General features: G+C 42.6%; 1 protein-coding gene across 3 annotated transcripts in view; it reads left to right on the forward strand.

The window, feature by feature from the left end:
* Nucleotides 1–19,123, forward strand: part of LOC129696117 (probable phospholipid-transporting ATPase IM) — a 199,420-nt gene that overhangs the window by 130,479 nt on the left and 49,818 nt on the right. For all 3 annotated transcript variants that reach the window (XM_055633597.1, XM_055633586.1, XM_055633606.1), the window contains 4 exons: nucleotides 4,987–5,175; nucleotides 5,275–5,390; nucleotides 13,321–13,485; nucleotides 17,374–17,485. In XM_055633597.1, coding sequence (XP_055489572.1) covers nucleotides 4,987–5,175; nucleotides 5,275–5,390; nucleotides 13,321–13,485; nucleotides 17,374–17,485 — 582 coding nt within the window. The remainder of the gene's footprint in view (nucleotides 1–4,986; nucleotides 5,176–5,274; nucleotides 5,391–13,320; nucleotides 13,486–17,373; nucleotides 17,486–19,123) is intronic.

The following is a 19,123-nucleotide window of genomic DNA, read 5'->3' on the forward strand; positions in this document are numbered from 1 at the left end:
ATGCCAGTTCCCACTGACGTTATGAGTTTACAGAGATTCTTGGGAATGTTCAACTACCTGAGGAAATTCATTCCCAACCTCAACAAATATATCTGCCCCCTGCGGGAACTGACTCCCAAGGAAACTGCCTGGCCCTGATACCCACAGCACCAAAGAGTTTTCGAAATTCTCAAGTTGCAACTGGCCAGTGCTCCAACCCTCGCCTACTTTGCTTTAAAGTTGCCAGTGACACTCACATGTGACGCATCCCAATATGGACTTGGCTCTGCTTGCCTACAGGCAACTGCAAACCTGTTGCTTACGCCTCCTGTACCCTGACAGAAACTGAACAACATTATGCCCAGATCGAAAAGGAACTGCTTGCTGTGGTTTTTGCCTGCACGAAATTCAAGGACTTTATTTTTGGCAAATCTGTGATTGTGGAAACAGACCACCAGTTCGCTGGTCACCATTCTGAACAAACCCATTCCGCTGCTCCGGCTCGCCTGCAAAGGATGATGATGCAGCTACAGCGTTTCGACTTTACTATAGTCTTCAAAAAGGGCAAGGACATGCGCATAGCTAACACACTATCAAGAGCCCCACGCAAAACCTACGAACAACAGCCTTCAGAACTAGACCAGTTCACGGTAATGATGGTGTCGTACGTACCTACTGAATGCCTAAGCAGCCCGGCAGAACACATGGCTGCCGATGAAACTCTACAATTACTGTCCTCAAGAATCCGGCATGGCTGGCTGGATAAACAACACAGTACCCAGCTTGCGATTCGCCCGTACTACCTAGTTTGCAACGAACAGGTACTACAGGATGGGGTTATAATCAAGGGTCACAAAGCAGTCATCCCAGCTGCTTTGGGACAAGTACATCCACAGAGGCCACCCCACTGTGGAAGCAACCCTACAACGAGCGCAGAGCATGTTTTACTGGCCTGGTATGACCAAGTATATACATGAAAAAGTCGAAGTCTGTGCTGTCTGCAACAGCCTAATGCCACACCAACAGAAACAACCTTTGCTCTCACACCCTGTTCCTCCTCATCCATGGTCCAATGTCGCTACCGACATATTCGAGTGGCGTGGAAAACACTATCTGGTTCTCGTTGACTCGTATTCAGGCTGGTTCGAAATTGACCTACTCCAAACCATCACATCTGACGCAGTCATCCAAAAGGTGTCACGCCGCTTCTCTGTGCACGGCACCCCTGCGCGTCTCCTATCTGATAACAGCAGTCAGTTCCCCAGTCAGTGTTTTAAAAACTTTGCTCAACGATGGGATTTTCGCCATGTCACCAGCAGCCCTGAATTTTCACAGTCCAATGGCCTCGCAGAATGGGCAATCCGTAGCGCCAAACAATTAATGGAGTGCTCACACCTTGCTAAATCTGACGAATATTTGGACCTGTTCAGCTTAAGGAACATCGCCCACGACCCAATACTGGGGTCTCCAACCCAGCGCCTGATGTCTCGTCAAACCCGTGCTGCCCTGCCCGTGCCCGTGCCCCAGCAGCTGTTGCAGCCACAGGTCCGTTCACCTCCCGTTGTCCAGAAACAACTCCAGCAGAAACGCGATGCAAAGAAACAATCTTTCATCAAGTCCAGCAAACCACTCAAACCTCTCTCCAGGGGGCAAGTTGTTCGCCTTCAGATCGACAAGGGCTATGGCCATTTGGGTCACATTCACAGCCCTGCCAAGGAACCGCGCTCCTACCTGGTAAGCGCCGACAGAGGCCTTTACAGACGCAACCGTCAACATCTCCTTCCTATGAAGGAACCACGTCCTGCAGTTTTGTATGCAGAGGTCACACATCTGATGTACCTTCCTACTGTCAGACTGACTCCTCCCTTGCGCTCAGCTGCTGCAGAACAATCACTGACCGTGCACTCCACGGCATCACCACGCTCGCTGGCTTCGCCACTTCCACCCTGTGGGTCTCCGGCACCGTCCCCGGTTAATTCCCGTCACTTCCCCGGTGAAGGGAGGAGATGCGGATCTATACCGCACGCGTGCAGGACGGATCTGTAGGCCACCCCTTAGATATGGAGATTTTGTGTAACCATCTATATGTCCCTGTATGCGCTATAGCGTTTCGGTTATTGTATTATTTAGCCATCACATATTAGTGTGTTTCTGCTTATAGGCTTGCATTTAGTTGTGCTTCATTTCATTTTTACAAGGAAAGATTTAGATTGGTTACTCCACACTAATCAATTGTAGTGCTTTAATAGTAGAAGATCCGCCTACTACACGGTTTATATTATCAGAACTCAACTCATGCTGGCAGTCGAATAGTTGCTACACAAGCTATAACAACATGCTGAAGGGTACTGTAAGTGATCTTTAATAAAACTATGCTGTATCACATTGTGCAAATGACTGGGTCATTTACAGAAGTTAAACCAGGGCAGGACTTTCACAGTGAAAGGTAGTGCCCTGGGGAGTGCCGTAGAGCAGAAGGATTTAGGAGTGCAGGTACATGGTTCCTTGAAAGTTGCATCACTGGTATTTAGAATGGTCAAAAGGATTTTGGTACTTTGGCCTTCATCAGACAGGGTATCGAGTGCAAAACTTGGGCTGTTCCTTCAGAAGGGTCCCACCCTGAATTGTCACCTCTCAATGTTATCCCGGGATGCTGCATGACCCACTTTGTGTCTTTTTTTGTAAACTCATATCCGTGAGGTCATACTTGGGGTATTGTGTTCATTTTTGGTAACCCTGCTCTAGGAAGGAAGTGTTAAGCTCGAAAGAGTGCAGTGAAGATTTATGGCAATCTTGCTAGGTTGTGAGGGGCTGTGGTACAGGTAGAGGTTGGGCAGGCGAGAATATTTCTTGGAGTGCTTAAGTATTTTAGATAATGAGGGGATAGATAGGGCAAACACACAGAGTCTTTTACCTAGAATAGGGAAAATCAAGAACCAGAGGACAGAAATTTAAGTTGACAGGAGAAAGATTTAACAGGAACTTGAGGGGCAAACATTTCACCCAGAGGGTGGTGGGTACATTTGTTGAGCTGCTGGAAGACGTGATTTAGGCAGCTACTATAACAACATTTAAAATACATTTGGACAGGTACATGGATAGGAAAGGTTTAGAGGGATACAGAGCAAAAGAACAGCAGGTGGAACTAGTGTAGGTAGGCATATTGATCAACGTGGGTAAGTTGAGCTGAAGGGCCTGTTACAACAGTGTATAGCTCTGTGACTATGGCTCTCTATAACCACATGAAGTGAAAGAAATGAGATTCGGACCTGTTTATGGGGACAATAAGCTTGCGTATGAACCTAAAAGAATATCATAATCATACTTTATTAGCCAAGCATGTTGCAACATACGAGGAATTTAACTTGCCATAAAGTCATACCAATAAAAAGCAACAAGACACACAAAATACATTTTAACATTAACATCCACCACAGTGATTCCACCACATTCCTCACGATGATGGAAGTTCAATCTCTTCCCTTCTTTGACCTCCCGCGGTCGTCGGGGGCCTCGAGCCTTCCATTGACGGGACGATCTTGGCTCCCACAACTGGCGGTCGGGCCCTCTGCGTCAGGGCAATCAAGCTCCCACATCGGGCGGATCTCAGTTACCCCGTGCCGGGCGATCGGACCCAGGGTCGGGGCTAGTTAAAACTCCTGCGACTTTGGAGCTTCCCAACATCGGTCTCTACCCGAGATTGCGAGCTCCTCGATGTTGAAATACGCAGGCCGCGGTGGGAGCGTGGATCCTATGAAAGGGATCGCAGGCTCCGATGGTAAGTCCACGGCCCCGCGGAGGGGCTCAAAATCAGTCTTGAGCAAGGCCGCCAGCTCCATGATGTTATGCCGCAGAGCGACCGGAGATAAGATCTGGAAAACAATCGCATCTATGGCAAGTTAAGAGATTGAAAAAAGTTTCTCCCGATCCCCTCCCCTATCCCCCACATAAAACAAACCAGAGAACATTAACATAAACTTTAAAAAACATACTAAAAGTAACAAAAAAGACGAAAAGACAAACCCGCTGGCAAGGCAGCCATCGCTGATGGCACCACCCAGTGATATTTGACCTTGTAAAAAGAAAGATGATTATGATTAATAGAAGTCAATTTTATTTTTCACTGGCATGGCATCAATTCAGCTGTTCTCCCGCAATATTCTTGACCCAAGTATCTTATGCATTCAAGAACAGCTTCTTCCCTATTGTTAGCAGATGCAGAAATGGATCTCTCATATGCTAAGGATGAAATCCCAATCGTCCAATCCAAATTGTTGCAGTACTTGATGCTTTTTCTTTATCTGCACTTTGTCTATATAACACTCTATTCTGCACTCTGTTCATTTTCTCTTTTGCATGGTGATGAATATATACGGTATGATTTACTTGGAGAGCACATCAAATGTTTTTCATTGCATCCGCTATAGCTCACAGTAACAAAATAATGTCATAGTCATCGTAAGTTCAGAAATGGGCATGTGCACGAATAATTATTCAATGGTTAATTACATTGGCATATCTGCAAATTAATTGGCATACTTTCATGTGGCAACGTTGGACTATGTTTAGGCATAAACAGGTTAAGGGCATGCAAGTTTCAGGCAATGACATTCTCCAACAAGTATGACTACTTATCCTTGAAATTAAATGGTCATCACTTGCAAGCTCCCATCTATGTCCCACAATAACCTACAAACATATTGCCATGTCCATCATATTTGGGACTAAATTCTAGAACTCACTATCTAATAATACTGTGGAATTACCTGCATAAGAACAGCAGCTAGTACATAATGTACATTCCAAATGCCAATTGATGCAGATGCATATTTCCGTTTAAAAGAAATGCTATGGCTTTATTATATTTTAGTTTTGCGAGTTAGTAAATTAAATCAAAATTGGTTTGTGTGCAGTTATTCAAATTTAAAACACATTTCCATTTGTTGGTGCTGCAAATAGTTATCTATGAGGTATCCAGATTTACAGCCTCTTTGTTTTTTTAAATAGGTGACCTTGTGTATCAGGCTCAATCTCCAGATGAAGGTGCACTTGTCACCGCAGCAAGAAATTTTGGCTTTATTTTCCAATCCCGTACTCCCGAAACAATAACAGTGGTTGAAATGGGTGAATCTAAGGTCTATGAATTGCTTTCTATTCTGGATTTTGATAATGTGAGGAAAAGGATGTCTGTAATAGGTGAGTGTTTTACCTAAAATCGTTTTTAATTTTAATGATTACATATTATCATATTGATATTTATATATTCAATGGAATTCAATTTATTTTCCTGCATAGTTCGAGGTCCTGACAAGAATCTGTATTTGTACTGTAAGGGAGCTGACACTATTGTTTTTGAGAGACTAAATGCTTCATCTCAACATTTAAAAGATATTACCACTGAACATCTTGATGTAAGTAATGATACCGATATTCTGTTAAATGTGTAAAAATGTTGAGACAAACATCTTAATATGCTGAACTTCACAATCTCCCAAAACAAATGTATTAATTTTCTCAAAATTCAAATCTAGTAAGGATCATTTCCCCATTGGCTCTTGTTAATAATTCCAAACAATTAACTCAGGTGCAAAGAAGTCCTTTCATATTCAATTTGTTTATTTAATGGTGGTCCAGAATTTGCAATTAGAATAACAGTGAGACTATCTGATATACGCTCTTGTGCATTTGAGTGCAAAAATTAGGGATCAGGTACTCAGTAGCATGTCATTCCAGAAGCTCTACCAGATACTTTAAGCTGACTTGTAGAGACTACTGAGCATGTGCAGTGACATCAAACAACTTTACATTTGACGGCACTCAACATGCATCAATCACTCCGAAGCAGGTCTAAATTCTGCGGTCAAATTCAGCATCAATGATTGTTAATGAGGGGCAGTACTTACCCTCATTCACTCCAAGGGAAGCTGAAATCACCATTACCTTCCAATTGATTCTCTACGAAGTAATTTTCTTTGGTTACCACCTGGTAGGAACGTGACTGGGATCTGTGAGCAATCAAATAGTTCTATCAATAGCACTATTTATGTAGCTTGTGAAATATTCTAGTCTTAACATGCTGTAACAAGGAAAGCCATTGACCTGAGTATATGGTGTACATAAATCATGTCCATTGATGTCTGCTGGAGCTGCAATATAAACTACTAACTACTAAGAGCAATTTTCTTTGCAGTTACTTCTATGATATGTTATCAGAAAGAGAATGGCTGTTTGAAATCTTTGTCATTGCTCAGCACAGAGACAGGACATTCACAGTGAACAGTGGGGCCCTGAGGAGTGTTGTAAAACAGGCTAGATGAAAAAGTACACAGTTGTTTCCCATTCCACAATTGTGAGCAACCCCACTGATTGTTCACATGTTTAATAGTAAGATGAAACGAGAACTTACCAGTTTGAAGTTTGATCTTGATTTTATGAGGAGTTACGATGAGCGATTACGTGAAGAAGAAGGGCCGTCCGTCTGCATGCGCGTCAATCTTCAAAGCAGAGGTGTTAAATCACAGATAAAAAGAAGACCTGAGAATAGTAAGATTGAAGAAACTAGAACTTCCATGTGACCTTGATAGTATGAGGGTGGGAGCGGTGGGCACGTAATCGCTCATCGTAACTCCTCATAAAATCAAGATCAAACTTCAAACTGGTAAGTTCTCGTTTAATCTTACTATTTTACTTCGGAGTCACGTGAGTGACTACGTGAAGATTTCAATGCTCTGTGATTTTACGCCGGTTACGAATCCACGAATCACACACTGAATGGATTGACCATGGATGCGTGTAATCATTAAAGCATTCAGACATTACGTAGTTAAGTAAAGAAACTGATGCTTTAAATGAAAGAAAAGTTTTTTAAAAAGTTACCGCTCCCACCTTGGGGGGGGGGGAAACTAAGGGACAGAACTTAAAATGGTACGTGCAAACACCCCCAGTCCGGTTATGGGTTTGTTATAAAACCGGTGGACCGTTATTTCATTCGTCCATCCTGCAGCCACTAGGATGTCGTCAAGGGGCACGTCTATAGCTCTTGCTGCCGACGTAGATGCAGCCCTGGTGGAGTGAGACTTAACCATATAAATGTTTACTCCTGCTACCGCCATTACCTCTTTTGACCATCTGGAGATGGTTTGAGTTGACACCTTTTGGTGTTTTTTTAAATTTTTTTTATAGCTGATGAGGACCGATTGTTCTGAGCCTCTGAGGTTCTCCGTACTCTCAGATAGTGGTGTTAGTATGTTACCACCCACACGACCGTTGGTCCTCTGGATATGCCAAGAACTGGATCTCCATCCCTGGCATTCCTGGCCTGCTATGTTTATATCAGGTTCCTGATTATGAATGTTATGTTGTTCATATTGGTGGTAATGTAGTCCAACCGTAGCTTTGCAGTGTCTGGACTCTTTGTCAGCATACCACCTTCAGGGTTAGTTATAGGTGGCCCCCACTGTCAAAGTAGGGTTTGTACCACGCTCACATCCCATGTGTCAGTGTACCTTGTCCTTGGAGGTCTTAAATTGTAAATTCCCTTGATGAATTTTGTTGTAAAGGGGTGCGTTCCTATCGAACTGTGCCCTGCTTCCCGCATCAGATTGGAGGAGAGTGCGCCTCTTGCACTATAGATGCACTATAACTTAGTTTATAGTTATAGTACAGTTGATAGGAACACCAAGACATCCGTTATCCGAACTGTGTTGTATTTGTTCGGACAGTCCTATGCCTTGAAATGGCCTCCTCAGAATCTGCAGACCAACAAGTTATACGTTCATGTAGTGGATGATTGCTCCCTGTAACTGGGTTCACTAGGAGGTCCCTGCTCTTGGGTACAGCCATTACTGGCCGGACTATAATTCCCAAAATTTTTGGGAACCAGGCTTGAGTAGGCCAATCTGGCACTACCAATATGCCTGTGGTGTAGTCTTGCTTGATTTTTGTCAAGCATCGGTTTGTGAGACAAATTGGCGTAAAGCATACATAAACATTCCTCTCACCCCAACCATGGACTGTTTACCCTCCTACCATCCGGGAGGCGCTACAGGTCTCTCCGCTGCCGAACCAGCAGGTCGAGGAACAGCTTCTTTCCGGCGGCTGTCACTCTACTCAACAACGTACCTCGGTGACTGCAATCACCACCCCCCCACCCCCCGGACACTTATTATTATTTATTCAAATCGTTTGCTATGTCGCTCTTCAAGGGAGATGCTAAATGCATTTCGTTGTCTCTGTACTGTACACTGACAATGACAATTAAAATTGAATCTGAATCTGAATCTGACTCTGAATTGAGGGAGAAAGCATCCACTGCCTTGCTCCTGGTTCCAGCTCGCAGGACACATATCTGGGTAACTAATGGTTAGTCTAGATACAAACGGATCAACATCTGGTATGCCAAATCGTGTAGTTATTTTGTTAAATACTGTCTGATTCAACATCCATTCCGTGTTGTTATTAAACATTCATGATCCAGCATCTGTCACCGTGTTATATCTACCTCGTAGATTTCCCAAATATTCCTCTCGATACACCAGTGCCAAATGAGGTTCGACAATCTGTCGTAAGATACAGATTTTACACCACCCTTGTTAATGGATATATGCCACCGCAGTGGTGTTATCAATCTGAATTTGAACAAGCACCAGTTGCATATCGCTACAGAGAACCTTGAGTCCATATTGTGCCCCCAACAATTCTGGGTAATTGATTCCATGTGTTGGGGAATTACAGCCTCCTGCTCATTCCATCTGCCCCCACAGCTTTAGACTGTGTTGGTGTCTCCCCATCCTTTGCCGCTTGCATAGGTCTGAAGAACCCTCGATGGCTTTCGAGCAAAATTTCCCTGAGCTGTTTCCCATTCGTTATCCACCATAGTTATTCAACAATGGCCTCTGCTGGCACTTCATAGTTTGCCAATTTGGCCTGCATGTAATCTGAGTGTTCATTCCTTTGCTTGCTGTAAGTTCTGGTAATGCAAAGGCCCGTACTGCTGGGAAAGCAGCTACTATTTGCCAATTACACTCGCTGTTTGCCTGATAGATGGCTGGAATTTGACTATCAGGTCATTGCAGGCTTAATTAATATTGTCGTTTGCCCCTAGGCAAAGTCACCAACATATTTACTGTTTTTGATAGTAAATTCTAGGTAATCAATTACCCTTGTAGGTGTCAATTTTGATTTAACTGGATGGATGAGGTAACCAATTCTTTCAAACAGGGTTTTGGTTTGCTTGACTGATGCTTCTGCCAATTCTTGGTGACTCCAAAATGAAAATGTCCTCCAAATATGCCATTACTATGTGGTTTTGAGACCTTTGTAGGCCCAGAATTGGTTTCTGTAGTTTTGTCAATAGTCTAGGAGCTGATGTCAACCCATTTGGCAGATCCATACCATCCAGTTAAACTTCAAATATCTCCTGTTCTTAGTGAATAGATACCGAATAGTATGCATCTTTGAGGTCGATGCATGCCATGTGACCATTTTATAGGAAGCCCCTATACAACAGTAGTTAAACCGTAACAAAATTACTGTTTCTAAAAGTCTATACTGCACAAATGAGTTACACCTGGATCCTCCATCTGTCACATGTCCTGAATGGCAATCCTGCCCAAAAATACTGGGCCTGCCTCGAAGACAATTCCAGTCCGAATTCCAAGTCTGCTTGGACCCTGTGTATGTTGTGCAGTAAAATTATCACGTTATTATCTGTTTTTAAAAACCCAGTTCTGAAATTTCTTGTTATTGTCATTTTGAACAAGAACACAAGAGTAAATTACCAACTTGTAACTGGTTCACAATCCCTTGTTTCAGTAAACCCAGACCCACCTACCTCCATGACTACCGGTGGTCTTGTGGTAAGCCCAAAGGCCCCTGATGTGGATTCCTTTTCTCTCCTTGATTGGGAGTAGGACTGGTAAGGTGTGGATTGCATGTTTCTCCCAACCTCTGCTTGGGTCTGGTCTGAAACCTCATCATACTGAGCCTGCCTTGTAGGACAATTCTGGCCATTATTTTGAGTCTGCCTTGAAAGACGACTCTGATCATATTTCCGTGCCCAGCTTTTAAGTTACCATCGGATTCAGTGAACCGCTTATCCCCTGTGGAGGTGTGGGGTGTGTTGTCACCCACTGAGAGTGAGGTTCGTAGGCAGCCCTGAAAACAGGTGCTGCCGCAGGCCCCTGAGGATACCTGTGCTGACATGGCCCTTCCAGTGGACCTAAATGAAATTCTCTTAGAGCAGGAGACATTTGTGCAGCCCTGAAAACAGGTGCTGCTGCCTGCGGGTTCTCCATAATACCCGGGCTGTCAAGAGCTAGATTCCATCCAGGGAAGCACCCAGTGGAACCTGGATGATTGCAGAAGCACTTATTTTCTGTTTGTTTGTATGGAAGCTTATTATTCCTTTTAGCATTTTGGTGTTGACTTAAACAGTGCAATACAAGTAAAACTTACTTACTTCCTTTCTTTTGTTTGGCCCTGGGAAGGTTTCCCTCCCTCTTCTTTGTACTCTGATTCAGAGTGGTTTCTTCCACATGTAGTTCCCCCTCCAATGGGGAAGACATTGGGCTGCCCCATGTGCGAGGCTCCTGGCACCGGCACTGCTGTAGGCCCCGGACTGATACTGCTCCCTCCTTTGGAGCAGATTATTGTTGGAGCAACTTCTCCATAAGTTGCTCCATGTGGGAGAAGTCGTCCTCAGACGCTCTCCGTTGAGGGAGGGTATCCCTCTTCCCCCGACTCATCTGAGTCAACGGTTTTGTTTAGACTTGCGGGTGGCATTACGTCCCGCAGGACAACCATGGAGCTCCTGCTCCCGCGCAAAGTCTGCTAATGTCGGGAACAAGACCGTCACCCACTATTTGGAAAGCTGCGGTCTTCGGCAGCCGACATCCCCGCGGGCCGTCTCCTCGACATCTGGGCTCTGAAAAAAAACTTCAAGCCCAAAAGAACGCAGGTAAGTGATTTCAACTTTCCTTACCTCCTCATCCCGACGGCTGGGAGGACACAGTGCCTGCCAGTCCGTCGCGCGTGTTGCGTTCAGACGTAATGACACGCACGCAGACGGACGGCCCTTCTTCACGTAGTCACTCACGTGACTCCAAAGTAAAATCTATATATGGTGGCATGATGGCAGTAAGAGTAGATCTGCAACGTCATAGCTTCAGCAATGTGGGTTTGATCCAGAAGCCCTGTGTTGTCAGTATGGAGTTTGCATGTTCTTCCCATGACTGCATAGCTCTCCTCCAGATCTTCTAGATTCCTCCCACATCCAAATGGTTTGTAACTTGATTGCCATTGTAACTTGTCCTTAGAGTGTAGTAAGTAGTAGAATCTGGAGGACTCGATGAGAATGTGGAGAGAATAAAATCGAGTTAGTGTAGGATAAGTACAAGTGGTTGACTGAGGGTTCACATGGACTGGATAGCTGAGGAGTGTATTTCCATGTTGTATGACTCAATGACGATGACCCTATGAAAATGCCTATCTTTAATGTCCACAGATGTGTCAGATGGTACAGCAATGAGGCGGAAAGGATCATAAATCACATGGGGTCATAGTCATACAACACAGAAACAAGCCATTTAGAACACCATTCACTGTGTAGGTCCTGCCCATTTTCACAAAATTCAACATGTCACATTTCTCGTTATTAAATTCCATTAACCATTCCTCAGTCTATCTGCCCAACAGATCAAGATATTTGACAACCACCTTAATTATCTAAAACACAACCCTCGTTAGTGTAATCTGCAAACCTGTAAATCATGCCATGTACGTTCTCATCCAAATCATTGATATAGATGACACACAACAATGGTCCCAGCACTGAACCCTGAGGCACACCACCAGTCACAGGCCTCCAGTCTGAAAAAACATCCTTCCACCATCACCCCCTGCTTCCTTCCAGGAAGCCAATTTTCTTTCCATTCAACTTTCTCTCCTTGGATTCTATGCAATCTAACCTTCCAGAGCAGACTGCCATGCGGAACCTTGTCGAATGCCTTACTGAACTCCATATATACATCTATAGTTCTGCCCTCATTAACCTTTTTGGTCACATCTTCACAAAACACAATCAGGTCTGTGAGATACAACTTCCCAAGTGCAGAACCATCTGACTACCCCTATTCAACTCTTGTTCATCTAAATGCATGTCCATCTCATCCCTTGGAATGCTCTCTAGTAACTTTCCGACCACAGATGTTAGGCCACTGGCCTGTGGTTCCCTGGCTATTCCCTGCAGCCCTTCTGAAATTAAATTATGATTTTTTTTTAAGAATATATATTTGAAATAAAAATATATCGTTCAATTCTTCACCCTTTCACTTCCTCCCTACTGATAGTTTAAGGGCATCCGAAGGGCGTACTCAACCACGTCTGACCACACGTCTCACAATCCTCTTCCCCAACCTCTGATCTCATATCCCACTGACACTGAATCGCAATCCTATCTCTATCAATGTCCCAGATTCCTAATTCTATCTGTCTCCAAGGATCCTTAGCAAACCCACTAACTCTCAGATAGATACAAAAAGCTGGAGTAACTCAGCGGGTAAGGCAGCATCTCTAGAAAAGGAACAGGTGACGTTTCGGATCGGCTCCTACATCAGACTTTATTCCAGCCCCCTGCGGGCTTCCACCAACGAATCCGCCAACACCCGCCTCTCCACCGTCCACCAGCAGACCACAGCTCCTGGATGTTTCTCCAGAGATGCTGCCCGACCCGCTGGGTTACTCCAGCTTTTTGTATCTATCTTTGGTTTAAACAAACATCTGCAGTTCTTTCCTACACACTAACTCCCAGGCCTACCGACTCTATTTCCTTCAAACTCCACCCTCCCATCATCACAGCCTTGTCCTTCCTATCCCATCATGAATTCCCAAGGGATAGTAGGCCCTGGACCAAATGCAGGTAAATGGGATTCATATAGATAAATTCAACAGTTGACATGGGCATCACAAAAAATGACGTGATGTTGGAAAAGCGAAGTTTCACACTGTGAAAATTGCTACATTGTGACGAGCAGCTTTCTTCAAAGTCAGTTGTGAGTGCATTTTCTCACCACTGACTGTAGTACCAACATTTTTGTAAGAAGATAATACTGTTGTTATTTCATGTGTTTGGAAATTGGGAATTTATCAGGATATGTGAAAGAGATCTGCGGTGTGTTCTTTTTTACACATTTTTAATGTCAAGAGATCACTAATTACCAATTATTTAATTTGCTACCACCTTTAACCATTCACACATAAAATAAATAATATTAAATTATTTTTTATTTTTGTATTAAAGTATATAATTCTGAGAATGTATAAAGCATAACATTTTATTTGTAGGACTTTGCAGGTGACGGTTTACGCACTCTAGCCTTGGCATATAAACAGTTAGACGAAAAATACTTCAAAGACTGGCAAAAGCGGTATCATGAAGCAAGTATTGCATTAGACAACCGGGATGAACTACTGTTTAAGATGTATGAAGAAATTGAAAAGGATTTAACTGTAAGCAACTTAATATCATGAGCATTATTTCATTCAGCAGATTGGAAGATGCTTTATTTTTGTATTTATTGAATGCATATTTATCAAATATTATTTATCTTGTATTGAAAAGTTTCTTATTATGAACCAATATGAAAGTATCTTAATATATTTTGCATTTTGTTTGATTATTTGAAAAAACCCAAAGATTATTTCTACATAAGTGTAAAATCTGCCTTTTTTCATATCAGTCCTCTTGAAATATTTGTTTCCTATTCTTGATAACTATGCAGTTGAACTGATCAATCTCCGCAGTCCTCCATACAAAGGTGTCATCAAAATTTGTTCATCCAACTGACAACATTTTATTTAAGGTCAAAGCAAAAGCAAGTATCTCATATCTGTTGACACAAACTAGGATTGATCCACCAATGCATTTGTACTTTACTTATCTGCCTGAATTCCAGTTACATCCACTTGCCCTTGACCACAAACTCAATTTAAACCATTACTGGTAAGGTTACCTTCAGTCTGCTCAGACAGTTCTCTCCATTGCTAACATATCCCAGTGACTGCAACTCACACTCCAACTCAATAATTCTCAACAAAATTTCTCAAGATCCATTTTTCATTCCATAGATTGCCCTTATGATACCAAAGTAATTTGTATCTTGCATTACCTACCTTATATAACTTTAGAAGGAGACCACTTGATCCCTTGAGCTTGCATTGTTAGTTTGATTGTGGCTAATCCGAATGTAACTCATGTGTAATCTTTTGATCATAGTATTTTTTTGCTACGGATTCCTACATCTGCAGACACTTGTTTCTATCTGTTTCTCTCCACAGTTGTTCCCAGCCTGCTGAGTTCCTCCAACAGCTCTCTTTTGTTTGCTATTAATTCCAGCATAGAGTCATACAACGTAGAACCAAGCCCTTCGGCTCAACTTGCCCATGCCAACTAATATAGAAACATAGACACATAGAACATAGGTGCAGGTGTAGGCCATTCGGCCCTTCGAGTCTGCACCGCCATTCAATATGATCATGGCTGATCATCCAACCCAGTATCCTGTACCTGCCTTCTCTCCATACCCCCTGATACCTTTAGCCACAAGGGCCACATCTAACTCCCTCTTAAATATTTAAGAAGGAACTGCAGATGCTGGAAAATTGAAGGTACACAAAAATGTTGGAGAAACTCAACGGGTGCAGCAGCATCTATGGAGTGAAGGAAATAGGCAACGTTTCGGGCCGAAACCCTTCTTCAGACTGATGGGGGGGTGGCAGGGAGAAGAAAGGAAAAAGGAGGAGGAGGGTCCGAGGGCTGAGGGATGGGAGGAGACAGCCCGAGGGCTGAGGAAGGGGAGGAGACAGCAAGGGCTAACAAAATTGGGAGAATTCAATATTCATGCCCGCAGGATGCAGACTCCCCAAGCGGAATATGAGGTGCTGTTCCTCCAATTGAGCTCGCTCTGGCCATGGAGGAGACCCAGGACAGAGAGGTCGGATGGGGAATGGGAGGGGGAGTTGAAGTGCTGAGCCACCGGGAGTTCAGGTTGGTTGTTGCGGACCGAGCGGAGGTGTTCGGCGAAACAATCGCCCAACCTCCGCTTGGTCTCACACAATGTAGATCATCTGACATCTAGAGCAGCGGATGCAATAGATGAGGTTGAAGGACATGCAGGTGAACCTCTGTCGCACCTGGAACGACTGCTTGGGTCCTTGAATGGAGTCGAGGGGGGAGGTAAAGGGACAAGTGTTGCATCTCTTGCGGTTACAACGGAAAGTGCCCGGGGAGGGGGTGGTACGGGAGGGAAGGGAAGAATTGACAAGGGAGTTACGGAGGGAGCGGTCTTTGCGGAAGGCAGACATGGGGGGAGATGGGAAGATGTGACGGGTGGTGGGGTCACGTTGGAGGTGGCGAAACTGATGGAGGATTACTTGTTGTATGTGACGGCTGGCGGGGTGAAAGGTGATGACTAGGGGGATTCTACCCTTGTTGCGAGTGCGGGAATGGGGAGAGAGGGCAGTGTTGCGAGGTATGGAAGAGACCCTGGTGCGAGCCTCATTTATGGTGGAGGAGGGGAAACCCCGTCCCCTGAAGAATGAGGACATTTCAGATGCCCTGGTGTGGAACGCCTCATCCTGGGAGCAGATGCAGCGTAGACGGAGGAATTGGGAGTACGGGATGGAGTCCTTACAGGAAGCAGGGTGGGAAGAAGTGTAGTCCAGATAGCCATGGGAGTCAGTAGTTTTATAGTGGATGTCGGTCAGAAGTCTATCACCTGCGATGGAGATAGTGAGGTCAAGGAATGGTATTGATTGATAGAATGATCTGCTGGTTTAGGTTTTTAAGAAGGAACTGCAGATGCTGGAAAATTGAAGGTAGACAAAAATGCTGGAGAAACTCAGCGGGTGCAGCAGCATCTATGGAGCGAAGGAAATAGGCCATAGCCTATTCCTTCGCTGCATAGATGCTGCTGCACCCGCTGAGTTTCGCCAGCATTTTTGTCTACCTGCTGGTTTAGGTTAAGGCTTACATCCTTGGGCAAATTAATTGAATCAAATGTACACTCGGATAGAGCCAGTCAATATACATGTTGTAGGGCTACCATTTATTCATTATCATCTACCCATTACATCTTCCGTATATTATACATCTACCAGGGTTCTTTATCTTGTCTTTGACACACTTTGGCATGAAATCAACAGATTCTGACAGTCTCCGAGGATTTTTTAATCTCAATACCACGGCTAAATTATGGTCTCAATAAGCTTATGTCTTATGATACAGTCCTTTCCTTTCAGTTTCTCCTTGATATTTGACCACAAATTCTCAATCGGATTCAGGTCAGGTAATTTACCAGCCCAGTCCAAGACTCATCCCCATCTGTTGGCCAGCAATAACATCCTTTGTCCCCATTTCCAAAATCTTGAAAGTTGGGGAATTTGGCTATGATAATGCTGTTTAATATCAAGAGGAATGGTTGAACTGTCACTTCTTGGTGATGATCCAGGTTGTGATATATGCAGTACACCTTCTCCCTCAGCATTGAACACTATTCTTACTAACTCTTCATGGCCCACTAAATTTACATTGCTGTCTGCAGTTATGCTCTCTCACCCCACCAAGCCCAAATTGTAAACATATGACACCATAGAAACACAGCTCCATCTGTATAGGCTTTTGCTAGTCCTGTGATGTTATGGTCTGCAGAAATTGATTCCCATGATCAATTCCATAGTAATGTATTGGAACTATATTTTGCAGATTAAAACTAAAAGTACAGAAAGTATTAAGTGGTGATTAAACCACTGACTGCTTTATGCATTTATTTCCACTCAAAGCTGAATTCCAGCCATCCGGATGAAAATAAATGCGTCTTCATCTTCAGAGAGAATAAATTAATTCTTAGTTTAAATATGATAAAAATATTTCCACTCAAAAGATGAAAAATTATTTTCAATTACTGATGGATTTAAAGTTATATTAAAATGTTCTTATCGTCGACTATAATTCCTATTATTAATTACCTTTCTAATTATTTCCTTCCCTTTTAAACGTCATACAAATCAATTTCAACACCTTTTGTCATAGTTGGAAGCAGCAAACAAAAGCATTTCAAGGGCCATGAGGTGTAACATGGAAACAGGAAAACAAAAATGGAAATAAATACCAAATGACAGCAATAAAAACATATGAATGGTCTGTGATTCCTTCAGTATCTCATTCCCCACCTTTCATTACGATTGTGACTGACCTGTATCTTCACATCTTGGCCCTGTAACCCTTATTATCTTTGACTATCAAAATGTATTCTTGATGACTAAAAATGGAAAATATTAATAAAACTGAACGTAAAAAAGAACACAGCAAAGATTATTTTATTGCTTACATTTTTGTAGTTGTTAGGAGCTACTGCTGTTGAAGACAAACTGCAGGATGGTGTTCCACAGACAATTGAAACGCTTGTGAAAGCAAACATCAAGATATGGGTTCTTACGGGTGACAAACAAGGTAAATAATTTAGGTCATTTGTTAATGTTGGAAACCAATGACTGAAATTAAAGGTGAATGATATTTCGAAGTTTGGTGGTTGCCAGTATGATTTTTTTTTTTAAAGTATAATGTATTGGTCTTTATTTGTATTGGAAAATCTTAGAGATGAATATAATTGATATACCAATATATAGCAATAATCTATAGATTATTCCTCCAAAAGTGAATAAATGAATGGTGAGAAGGGGAAAAGAGCCTGTTTCACCTCTTAAATCACCTGAGTTATTATTTAAAATGTATATTGAGACATATCCAACAGTGGAAAATTATTCCAACATTATAGCAGTAATGAGTCCAGTGAAAGAAAGGAAGGAAATTAATAGCGTGACAAATTCCCTTTCGGATGGTGTGATGCAACTTTGTAGCCTGGTCCACTCACTGGTTTCTAAGTAGAAATAAGTGGTAGACACCTAAAAAGAACAACCAAGGTGGCTAAATTGCAACAGGGAAGTAGCAATGCTTCAGGTATGTAAAGATGTGATTGGACCTTGTCTACAGCATTTCATTCAATGTCGTGCACAGATCCAGTGAGCAATGTATTGCACTTGGAAAGTAAATTCACCAGAATTAAGTTGGGCCTTTGGGATTCAATTTAGAGAGAATGCTTTTTTTGTGTTTAACTTGTTAAAAGATTCAGTAACGTAGATAAGGAGAAAGAACCCAAACAATGAGTTGGGGCATTTGTGACAATGAAATGCCATTGGTGAGTAGTTTAATTTTAGTTTTAGATATACAGCATGAAAACAGGCCCACCGGTCCACTGCGTGGGCACTAACCATCGATCACCTGTACACCAGTTCTATCCTACACCAAAGGGACAATTTACAGAAGCTGATTAACCTAAAACCTGCACATCTTTAGAATGTGGGAGGAAACTGAAGCACCTGAAGAAAACCCATGCAGTCACGGAGAACGTCATAGGGAAAACATTTCATGGAGAATTATCCCAGCAATTTGTGTCTTTTGTTGGCAAAAATATTATCCAGAAATAATTATCTGCCAAGTCTTGCCAAATCCCCTTGGCATTAAACAATATTACCAACCCTCCATCTTCCCCTTGTAGTTTTCTATAGATGCAAAAAACATGGAAGCCTTAATATACATGCCTCTGTGAATGCATCTGGATAGATGATGAAAAATACACGGCTTAATTCACCACTCATCTGCCTGTAGCAGTATCACCCTAACTAATTAATCTAAGCCTTTATCACAGCTCATTGTAGACAAAATGCCTGCAATATGCTTCATGTACCAAATGGTAAATTGCAGAACAAGATTAGAGAATTAGAAATTTAGAAGTACCATTTATAGTAAGTGGAAGAAATTTTCCCAAGGGTTAATGCAGAAGGAAAAAATAAACATTAGTGGAATTTTTGTAAACTATATTAAATATAAATCGGATTATTCATCACTAAATAAGCAAAGGAAATAGCTATAAAGAGATGAAATACCTGTAGGTTAATTTCATATTATAAGCAATAATACAACAAAAAACAGAGATGAAAGATGTAGAAAACCCACATGTATTTGTAAATTTCAATTAAATTATTATTAGGTCAGAGATCGTTGAAATGATGGAATCTGACAACTTCTCTT

This window comes from Leucoraja erinacea, chromosome 1, assembly GCF_028641065.1.
Source record: "Leucoraja erinacea ecotype New England chromosome 1, Leri_hhj_1, whole genome shotgun sequence".
Lineage (NCBI taxonomy): Eukaryota > Metazoa > Chordata > Chondrichthyes > Rajiformes > Rajidae > Leucoraja > Leucoraja erinaceus.